Below are 10,854 nucleotides of genomic sequence, written 5' to 3'. Positions count from 1 at the left end.
TAAACTTTCCATAAGTAGCGCGGATGTCGGACCGAAGATTTTATTAGTTCAATGGATAAGATAGAAATAACGCACCAGCGAATCAGTAAGGACATGGGACGGATGGATGGACGATAGCGCGAAGACCTATGAGGAGGCGCGCGAAGCGCGCATAGCGCGTGCGTAGGTAAGGCGTGCCTAAGTGCGCGCGAGTTCGGATAAGGCGCGCGCGAGTTCGCGCGAGACTGGTCCTTAGGAGTAGAGCTGTAACATATAGGAATGTATGGTTAAAGGCCGGATATTTCATCATTGAGACGCGCGAGTCTCTACAGCGGTATCACCGGTCGTGTGACACCGGATTTAGATCCCTCGCGTGCAGTCAACTTTGCAGTCTGTTTGACATCATCTATCGTGCTGCTATCTGTCGAGCTGATATCGAGGATCCGAGCCTTGCTATTTTTTACCATATCCATCTTGACATGTTTGTCTGAAGGTGCAAGGGCCTTTTGAGGGAGATTCTGTTCGACCTCACTGTCAGAGTCATTGCTACTCATGACAGACGCTCGGTAGCGGTGCCTCGGCAACCCCGTATGCGACTTCCTCCCCTTCAACTGCCTTCCTTTCCGTGAAGGCAGTACATCATCATCTGATTGCTCAGATGGTTCAGCAGAGGACTCATTGGTTGTCCCGATACAATCTATGTCCTTGTCGGAAGACGTGCGTTTGTTCTTAGATCCCTCGCTCTGGTTTTGGGGAGTGGTAGATGAGGCACTCTTCGTTGCCTTGACTCCGGAACGATGTGCAGGGGCCGGCTCATCGTTGCTCCCCTTTTTACCAGAAGATTGTCCACCTGTGGATTGCCCGTGATGGCCATGCTTCTTCGACTTTGATCCTGATGGCTTCTTCGTCTGGGTGGTTGGCTGTGCCCGGCTTGTGACACGCCTATTGTGGTCGGTCGCAAGGACGATATCCTGGCTATCATTGTCCCACCATCCTGTAAATTCGAAGACGTGCTCTTCGCCTTCTTCCTGTCTCCTATACCAAAATCGTAAAAGCTCTGTGGCGTGGACCTGCCTGAGCTTTGATGGCTTGGCGAGATTGTGACCTTCCGGAAGATATTGTACGGGAATGATCTTGTCGTACCTGGGTATCACATACTTCCGTGGTATAGAAACTTTAGGGTCCCCACAGCACGTCCCTTCATGTTGTTTGAGTCACTGAATTCACCGGAAGAAGGAAATCGACGCACTGTAGTGCCATGTCAAAAATGCCCGGACAACTGCCTTCTTTGTATCTAAGTCCATGGATACGTATTCAGGGATTACAGGATATCCATCATCTCCGATGTCAAGGGTATACGTGTTGTCCTGTCTGCCTTTCTTCTGAGCAGCCGGATTCTCGTCCACATCGCCCTCTGATCGCAGTTAGTTTGCACCGGATACATAATGAAGTGGCTTACCGAATACACTGGCGGCATATGCGTCCCATTCTGGCTCAATCACTTTCCAGTTGTAACTCTTCATGAACGACTCGGCACCACCGAACTCTTGGTTATAGTCATGTCTGTCTGTGGGGTGAGACGTTGTGGATCACAGCGGTCGGAAAACACACCCGGCCACCTGGACCTTGCTCTCTCCATCCTTCCAAGCTGATAAAATGAACACTCTCATTCCCGCACGGTTCCACATCTCTGATGAAAAATATCGGATCATGTTGTCGCCCTTCTTTCTCGCGATCTCGACTTTGACATCATCTGGAACACCCTGACTATTCCATTCATCGGCCGTCTGTTTGGCTTCTTGAAGGTCTTCCGGTGACAGTGATGCCATCAGCCGGTTTAGGTGGACTGTGTAATGGTTCATCATCTCCTTTGTTCCGGGTTTGGCACCAGTCTCGTCCTCGATTTTCTTCAAGAGCTCCTTTTTCCGGAGTGTGTCTATGACGCTTCTCTCGGTCCATTTCTGCCCCATCTTGATCGGGGGTTTCCCTGGTTTCTTTGCTTTGGCATGGTTGCGGAACCATGTCTCATATGTCTGAATAACGATGAGGAGCATATCATATACCAAAAAATTAATGGCCACGCACCGCTTTACGAGCCTTGAACAGCACAATTGACATGATTGGTGCTTTCGTCCGGGCTTCCATTGTAGCTGCTTTCAATATATTCTTGCGCTCCGATGTAGAAGCAGAGCGCCATTGCTCGAGGTAAGATTGCAGGACAGCAACCTCTTCTTCATTTGCTGGAGGTGTTTGTTGGACTCTGAATCAGAGGCAGAGTTGTGGTCGGACATCATTGAAGGACAAGGTTGTTTTGAATGGGGTCTTATTTAAAATCATGACCTTTACTTAATTTGCGCTTCATTTGGCTATTAAGCGAGCCAAGCGTTAGCATGCAAATTTTGCTTGTCTTAAAATTCACACAAGTCTCCAGTCACCACATGGGCAAGTCTAGGGCAAGGACATTGGCTCCACGGGGAACGGCGCAATGGGTGACATGGAAAACAACAGAGACAACTCGCGGCTTGAAAGGGAAGTGGTGTCCAGTCAAACCCAGTCAGCCAAGCCCATCCGTGCAATCATCTCCAGCAAAGTCTCCCAGAAAACATAATTCTGACAGGGCATGGGATCAATCGTCAACCGATTTCAATGCTGACTATGAGGACTTTGGTAATAAGGAACCAATTGGTGCGCTCAACTTACCGTTAGGGAGAAAGAAGACAAAGGTGCACTACAATGTTCATGCCATATGTTTTGCGCTGACCGATGTCCTAGAGCCCAAATGATTATCTCCGGGAATGGAAATTTCGGACTGATGATTACCTCCGGATCCTCCATAAACGAGAGGCTCCACCAGCAGATAAATCATGCTGCCTGTGCAGTGCTGAGTCAACTGTGTATAGGTGCCACGACTGTCTCGGCGAGCCATTATTTTGTTTGAAGTGCTGCAGAGATGAGCACCGGAGACTGCCCTTCCATAAGATAGGGAAATGGAATGGAGGATTTTTTGAGGAAACGTCTCTGACTAAGATGGGCATGGAAATTTATTTGGGGCATCAGGGAAAGCCTTGTCCAGTACTTGGGGAAATCCACGAATGGGAGGACACCGACGAGCCAATATATCAACCGGAAGAGGACCTCCCTACCATACTCGAACTTCCATTCTTGAACAGCAAGCAATGCATAACCATTGTTGACAAGTCCGGAGTACATTCGCTCATGATACGGTTTTGTCGTTGTCTGAATGCTTGTACCACCGACAAGCAATTATTTGAGATGGGCATGTTTCCGGCATCCTTCACCTGGCCGAAGACCGCATTTACCTTTTCGGTGCTGGATGGTTTTGCCTTGGACAACTTGGAATGCGGAACTTCGGCAATGAATTACTACAACAAGTTGAGAAGAATGATGTCAAGTATATTTCCGCAACTAGTCCCTGTAGGTGTTGCATATAGAAATTCAACATCATCAATGCTCAATTTCCCGCAGGACCGTTACAGAGAACTGATGAGGGTAGCACGGCAATGGCGACGGCTGAAGCTGCTCAAATGGAATGGGTTTGGTTATGAGAGAAGAAGGCCGACATCCGGTGAACTCGCTCTCTTTTGCCCGGCTTGCCCTCAGCCCGGCATTAACGCCCCACTACCGGCCAATAGGCACCCCGATGATCCCAGTTGGCTATATGCCCGATCACTGGTCATGGACGGCAACTTGCAAAGCAGAGCACCTTCATCCTACTCACCCGGAAGATGAAGTCTGGTTGACTGATTGACCAGTGCTTCATGGTTTCCAAAGACCGATATAAGGCTCATCTAGCCATTGCCAAAGACGTTGTTCAACCGTCCGAGTGCAACAATCACCGAGCTGTAAACCAGGCCAATGCGTCACGACACAAACTAGAAGCTACCGGGATAGGCGGGTGTGCGTGCGCCCGCCACGGCTGTTTTGTACCTCATTCGGTTGTGGATTTTCAAAAGGGCGAACGGTATGTTTCAGGATTCCACCGATTTTGATTCACGAGGTGACTTCCGTGATTAGGCAAATGAATATGGACTACGCCCTATGTAACGCGTTAAGCCACCGCACAAATGGGCTCAGTCAAGCTTTGACATTTTATGACATTAATTGTCAGTATAACAAGCACTTCCGGCGTCGGGTGAACGAGAGCCTCTATTTGAGCCTCCCTTCTGGAATGGAGATCATACCGGGAATTGGCCTCTGGCATGTTCATGGACACCAAGACAAATGCTATGTTCGGTATGCATCAACGTTTATCACCGGGGCCGCTAGGATCGACGAGAAATTATGGAGACGTTGTGGGCGCCTCTGAATATCATTTCTCCCGCCGCGAGAGGGATGTCGACTCCCCATCGGCAAGAGTGTCTTGATTACCAGATGAATGACTCTAATTTTATGAAGATGATTCGCATGAGTTGAGCTATGAATCTCCTTGGTGAAGATTTTCTAATGGCATTGATATAGGCAGTTTTCTTTGCCGGAAATATAAGGAAGCTATGAAGGGCGTCGCAGAAAGTGCCTCTGCTTTTGACAAGCTCAATGAAACCGCCGATCCTATCATGATTGCAACATGGGAAGAACAAGACCGATATGCACATTCATGTCGAGTCGCCGATCCATCGGCGATGGATGTATTTGAAGTTCAGTTAAAGAGGGGTGAGTTTCTGCTCTCTCAGCTTCCGCCCCACAAAACTGATTGCATGGACCAGCACCAACTCGGAAGCAGCAGGAGCTAGCTTTGCTGTCCTCCCGGGTAGGCCGATTGGGTGGGAATCTGCAACGAGGTGCTGCTACATGGATTGCATCCGGCATTACCATAGAAGAGATGCAGATCGTGCTGACTATGGATACTAGGAGGCTTGGCAGACACCCCACGGAAACCCAAACCTTGGATATATGCAGACGTTCGACAATAGATGAGTTTACAATGGTGGCAGCAACACATCTCGGCGAGGGCTTTGACATTGATGATGAAATCAGAGATCTTCACTTGGACTTCATGGATGACGATTCAGAAGATGAAGGGATTAACGGCAGTGATACAGAATCCGAACCCGAAGCACATGGACGTCGGCTGCGGGATCTCTTCTACCCCGAGAAGACCGTGATACCTCTGCCATCCAATTTCGGCGTAGCACGCTGTGCGGAGCTGGGAGTTGAACACCTCATTGGTCAGGAAATTGCACTTCGGGAAGGTCAGGCCAACGATGCCTTGTAAGCGATCAGAATGCATCTAGCGGATAAGGCTGTGCTCTTTCGTACCGCCGTGCGTCCGGCGAAATCACAAGCCAAGTCAACGAGGGCATGGACGCAGGTTCATTCAGTTGAAAGGGTCATCCGACTCAACACGATGATTTATATGAAATGTCGGTGTAGGGATTCATTTCTGGTTGGGCTTGTAGAGACTGTTTTACCTTACCTTATGTTGGCACTTTTGTAGCTTACATAATCAATCAATCTTTTCACCAGTTACCAGTATGAGTCTGAGAGATCAGCAAGTTTTTATGATATTTCCTCTACTCTGAGCCTTGAGCCTGGTCCAGAAACCCTTTAGGGTCGAATAGCAGCTAGGTTCTGCAAGACCCAACATTGTTCAGACTCACCATCTGAATTGTTGTACCTTCAACTGGAGCCCACCGCGAGGGTTTCTTGTGTTTCTAGGCTCTTCCAGCTCTCCAATCATCCCCCAAATTCGCCTATTATCCAACCACAGTCATTCCTTACCAGCTTCTCCCATAATCCCCAGTTTTCAGCATTTTGTTCTCCTCCCCAGCGCACTGATAGGTGTTTTTCCCACGCGTTTTTCGAGCGGATCTCTCGCAAACTTAGGGTCGTATTCCCCTCGTCCATCCGGTCATTTTGAGCCCTGGTTCATCGAAATTGGAGCAGTAGTTGTGGAGATATTGAGTTTTTGGTGTTTTTGAGAAGTTGAGGGGAGATAAGGGTTTTCTGGGTGCTCAAAGGCCTGTCTCATCTAGCTCTTTTGGCCATTTACCATCCCTCAGTGGCTCTGTCCATTGCCCCAATCCGCTTTTTGATAGGACCAGCCCTTGTTGCCCTGCACCATACCCCTTCCTCCTCCTCCCTCTTGCACCTCCGCACTTTTTCGCACTTTCACCAGCCCATTTCGCATCAGAACCCCATCGACCCTATATCCGTTTTGAAGCCCTCGTTCATGGCTTTCATTCGCGCATATCCGCGCCTTCGCGCGCTCAGCCGTTCGCTCGCTATTCGCATTCGCGCGTTCCCCCCTAATTTTCGCCCCATTTTTGCGCCTTCTTTATATCTCGTCGCCCTGTGATCGCGCGCCCATCGCCTTAGGCGCGTTCTGACCGCATTTTTCCGCGCTTTCCATCCATCCGATCAGATTTCTGATACGCCCGCCTGCGCCCTCGCTATCCGCACTTCTCGCAATTTCCGCCCTTTTCCACCATTTCCCTCATTTCTCACTCAGTTCTCCACCAAACCTAGTCAACCCTATACTCATTTCGAAGCCCTCGTTCGCCTCTTTCTATCCGTCTACTCCCCATCGTCATCCATGCAACCATCATCGCATTTTTTTCACTTTAGCATCGCTGCTCCTCCAGTACTAAAAGCAAAGTCTGGGGATTATCGTTTTATTCCATTGCCTGACCCTCACTCACTGGCGCAGTTTACCTGGCATACGCGTCAAGGAGACAAAAGGTGTTTGAGGACCCCCAGGTTAGTTTTCTTAAGTTTAGCTTAGCTTTGGTTTGCATAGGTAGATGACTGGGGACAGTCATGATTCAAAGTTCCCATGAGATGTAGGGATTCATTTCTGGTTGGGCTTGTAGAGACTGTTTTACCTTACCTTATGTTGGCACTTTTGTAGCTTACATAATCAATCAATCTTTTCACCAGTTACCAGTATGAGTCTGAGAGATCAGCAAGTTTTTATGATATTTCCTCTACTCTGAGCCTTGAGCCTGGTCCAGAAACCCTTTAGGGTCGAATAGCAGCTAGGTTCTGCAAGACCCAACATTGTTCAGACTCACCATCTGAATTGTTGTACCTTCATCGGGCACAACTAGGAAACCTAGACGCTCATGGCCTACTTAAGAAGTATCTCCGGATGGAAAAGTGCCATCTCAAAACCACTGCTGCCATGGCGGACCCGAATGCCTGGGGGCAGCGAAATGCAACTCTCCCGTGGTTCTGGTCGCTAGACGTACAAGGCGATTCTGTCAGCAGCGATTGGATGAATGAATGTATGTCAGTTGTAATCCGGATATTTCGAGCCGAGGCTCAAGACACGACAGTTTACAGGGTTCATTGGCTTCGCACGAAAGCATTACGCGACCGATGGGCGGAAGAACTCATACTCGTTGAACATGAAATGGGGTGGACTCTGGAGTTTTTCCTCTTCAAAGCAAGCACGTGGTTGACAAGGCTCACATCGAACGGCGAGGCACAAACGGAGGGACACAAGTGTTATGCGATTCGGCAGGCCCATATGTACCAAGAACTTGCCAAACACGCACAGGCTGGCTTTATAAAGACAAATCCAACCTTCCGGCCAATTTCTTAATATATAGTCGTAAGAAGTTGTTCATAGACCTGATATCTCATATACAGCCAACTTTTTCGTAAAATGGAGCATTCTCAATCCTTACTGAATTCGGTGACATTGAGCGGACGCTCAGCATTGAAATTGATAGCACCGCAGTGTGTCTTGTTTTGGGTGCTATGCGTTCACCTAGCTGGGATTTATCTATTCGCAAAGGGATCCCTCCTCAATCGACTCGCACTCCCCGACATAAGTGTAGACGCCTTCACTTCACTCGCTGCCCACAAAAGAGCTGACCTGCTCGTCATAGACGCCCTACGCTTTGATTGAATGGCTGAAAGCCTGCCAGAACCTGTTTCACCTTTCCATGACAGCATTCGGACTCTACTAGAAAATTTTGGTTCTGGTTTTGGTTCGGAACGCAACAAAACCAAACTGGACCACAGAGAACGGTTCTCTGTGGTCTGGTTATGGGTTCGGACATTTCGTAGAACCGAATCGCTGGTCCAGTTCTGGGTTCTCCTCGATGACCCTTTGAACTGGACCGAATCTGACCACGGCAGCACTACTACTGGGCTACAATTGCCAAATTAGCTAGCTCATTTCATACATAAATCATATCAGTAGTTATCTGTTACATAGGCTACTTGTTTGCCCGCACTTGTCAAATGCATTCACAACTGCTACTAGTAGAATAATTGCAATGCAGTGACAAAATTGTATAAGCTGGGCGGCGAATAAGTAATGGGGTTTTGACAACAAATAAGTTCTGGCCAGTGGATCCGAGCATAGGGTTTCAGAAGTATCACATGTGGAAATCGTGGGGAAAATGAGCATAAGAAGTTTAATCGCACCCTGACCAAGATGGGTGGATGCAGGGCGGCAGACAGTTTGGCTCGTTCAAACATGCAGTATCGGTTCATCCGGACATTGGTGGATGGATTATCAGTATTACATAGGACAATAATAGAACCACTCCCAAGTACAATACCGTTGCCACTGATCCACATGTCCCAATCCACAAGCCACAAGTCACAAGTCCCAAGCATTACTCACGACCGGATTGATTACAATCCAGACTTGTCGGAATTTTCTAAGTCAACTTCTCATATCTGCCGTATTTACCCTGTTCACCACCGTGTTTTCTTTCAAATCAGACATCATGGCTGTACCTCCCGAAGTAGCAAATGATGCCCTGAATGCCACGCTCGCTGTCGTGCAATCGCTCGCTCAGCGCTGCATCAAGGTGAAGAAGGGTGATCCCGAGGGCTTAAAGCTGTCGGACGAGATTGCCAGGCGTGTGGTGAGTGTTTGTTACGTTTATTGCAAATTCTCCGTGTTAAACTAAGACATTCGACACAGGCAAAAGACTTAAAACTATACAGTGGGAATGCTACATCATTCTCCCCACAGCTGCTCTCATTTTCCGCCGTTGTGAGACAGCACTCAAAGGGCGGGGCCTTTGAAAACGTCCCCGACTGGACCTCCGTCACCAACGATGACCCTCGGATAAAGAACCACCCACGATTCGAGAAGACCATGGACTATCACCCCCCCTCCACATTTAACATTCCCGCCATCGTGACATCGACTGATATTCCGCCACCGTCCCAATACCACCGGCCCTCATCGTCCCACCATCGACTCCCTCGACTCCGCCTTCTATGCCATCCCAAACGGACCTGGATGTCATCGCTAAACCGGTAGACGAACCAAAACGACAGGTGCGAGCGGCCAAGAACCCGCCCCATGTCGGTCGTCCAGCACATCCGCCCCTAAGATACCGACACTTGTATTTTCCAGAAGCTGAGAGGGAACAGTGGAAGGTAGCTTCCGCAGCCAGCGATAGCAAGAAGAGGAAGGCGGAAGATGAAGGGGCCAACGCGGTTGCCAAAAAGATGAGGAAGTTGAAGTCCGATGTCAAAAAGGAGCCAACCGGAGTCATCCATGTGAAACGAAGGGTATGTTCATTCATCTTTGGTTAGGCGTCTAACAGCTTACCGATCCAGGAATCATCGCCTGTCGCTACTGACAAGGACGTTCTGCTAGTCGGAGACAAGGATTTCCTGGACGCAGAAACTCGGGTAAGTGATTCTCACATAAGCATAGCGCGGACATTGAGCCATTTTTAAGCCTGCAGAATGGGGCTCGGATTCTGATGTCGCTACTCCTTTGCAGGTAAGTATGTGTATGCATCGTTATCAACACAGGCTAATGAATTTGAAGCATTCCGTTCGTTACCACCCCCGGCGCTGCGACAAGTGTGCCAAGTTGGACATAGCCTGCGTTGTCCTCCCCGACAAGAAATTCGGGTATACACGCCTCGCCTGCGCCAATTGCGACAACATGAAGATCGCGTGTGCAATCGACGGCGTTGGTGTCCGACAGAGGTTGCAAGGTAATGCGGCGAAAGCATCCTCTGACGCATGCAAAACCCCCAAGATGTCCAAGTCCCGAGCTGTCTCCGAAAAAGTCGTGGCGCGTCCTTCTCGCTCTCAACGGAGCATTGCTGGTAGCAAAGGTACGTTTTCTCGTGGCCTCAGAACGAGTTGAGCTCATTGGATTCGGTAGGAGCGGAGAAACAGCCCAGGGAGGTCCTTCCGGGTCAGGCTCAAGTACAGCCGGAACACCAGCAATCGCCTGCGCCCACCAACCTGCTGGAACCAGAGCCCACTGCAAGAGACATCTTGCAGGGCATCCAGGACCTCGGTCGGAGGTTGGATCTCCTCGCCGCCAATGAGCGGGTAGACGCGTTGGAGGTCAGAGTGGGTTCAGTTGAGACCAACCTGCTTCAGCGGTTGGACGAGTTAGAGCAACAGCTCAACAAATCTGATGCCTGGTGGCAATCTTTGGAATCCCTAAAATAGATGGACGACATTATGACAACTTTAAATAGTCACTAGTTATATAGGATAGATCTGATCGTGGGACCCCCGCATGTACTGTAGATATTCCAGAGGACTGTGTACTGTTAGAATATTGCATGTTCAGCCTGGTGCTGCATTTGTATCCGAGTTCAATAAGTTGAGTCCATGCAAATTGTGTATGTGGTATTGTTATCAGATCTTTGTCAAATCATAGTATTGCTTCATTCTAACTAAAAGTTGGGACCTGAGCATGCGCAAATCATCTTCACATGAGATTATTGTACCGGCAAGTGCATCCAGGAGTCCGGTGGACGAAAGCATGAGCCGGGCAATAGGAGTACCCTCTTGGTTCCGAGAATCACCATGATACTGGCCAGACGGTGCCTGCGTATATCCGACATAATTCAGCATCATACACGGAAGGTGCATCCGGAACTGATTGTGATCACCCACCATACCAAGTGG

General features: G+C 49.1%; 4 protein-coding genes across 4 annotated transcripts; 3 read left to right on the top strand and 1 right to left on the bottom strand.

The window, feature by feature from the left end:
• Positions 1-525: 525 nt before the first annotated feature.
• On the bottom strand, positions 526-2,124 carry F5891DRAFT_987251 (uncharacterized protein; the record flags this gene model as incomplete). Its single annotated transcript, XM_041377877.1, has 6 exons — positions 526-594; positions 618-1,177; positions 1,229-1,393; positions 1,439-1,542; positions 1,591-2,012; positions 2,065-2,124. 6 exons carry the CDS (start codon positions 2,122-2,124, stop codon positions 526-528), a joined length of 1,380 nt encoding a protein of 459 aa, XP_041217619.1.
• A 293-nt stretch (positions 2,125-2,417) lies between these two features.
• F5891DRAFT_987250 (uncharacterized protein) lies at positions 2,418-5,212 on the top strand (the record flags this gene model as incomplete). The annotated part of the gene is made up of 7 exons (XM_041377876.1): positions 2,418-2,664; positions 2,963-3,414; positions 3,466-3,672; positions 3,753-3,961; positions 4,015-4,233; positions 4,436-4,650; positions 4,704-5,212. 7 exons carry the CDS (start codon positions 2,418-2,420, stop codon positions 5,210-5,212), a joined length of 2,058 nt encoding a protein of 685 aa, XP_041217618.1.
• A 1,863-nt stretch (positions 5,213-7,075) lies between these two features.
• Positions 7,076-7,543, top strand: F5891DRAFT_965201 (uncharacterized protein; the record flags this gene model as incomplete). Its single annotated transcript, XM_041376142.1, has 2 exons — positions 7,076-7,223; positions 7,275-7,543. Coding segments are annotated over 2 exons (417 nt in total), but the record flags the coding sequence as incomplete, so codon positions are not given.
• Positions 7,544-8,684: 1,141 nt separating this feature from the next.
• On the top strand, positions 8,685-10,389 carry F5891DRAFT_987249 (uncharacterized protein; the record flags this gene model as incomplete). The annotated part of the gene is made up of 7 exons (XM_041377875.1): positions 8,685-8,825; positions 8,885-9,103; positions 9,247-9,483; positions 9,508-9,606; positions 9,656-9,700; positions 9,749-10,043; positions 10,094-10,389. 7 exons carry the CDS (start codon positions 8,685-8,687, stop codon positions 10,387-10,389), a joined length of 1,332 nt encoding a protein of 443 aa, XP_041217616.1.
• Between the last annotated feature and the right edge of the window lie 465 nt (positions 10,390-10,854).

The sequence above is a fragment of the Suillus fuscotomentosus genome (genome assembly GCF_016647785.1).
Source record: "Suillus fuscotomentosus strain FC203 chromosome Unknown F5891scaffold_151, whole genome shotgun sequence".
Lineage (NCBI taxonomy): Eukaryota > Fungi > Basidiomycota > Agaricomycetes > Boletales > Suillaceae > Suillus > Suillus fuscotomentosus.
The sequence above is the reverse complement of the archived record's forward strand: the minus strand, read 5'-3'. Positions and strand labels throughout refer to the sequence as shown.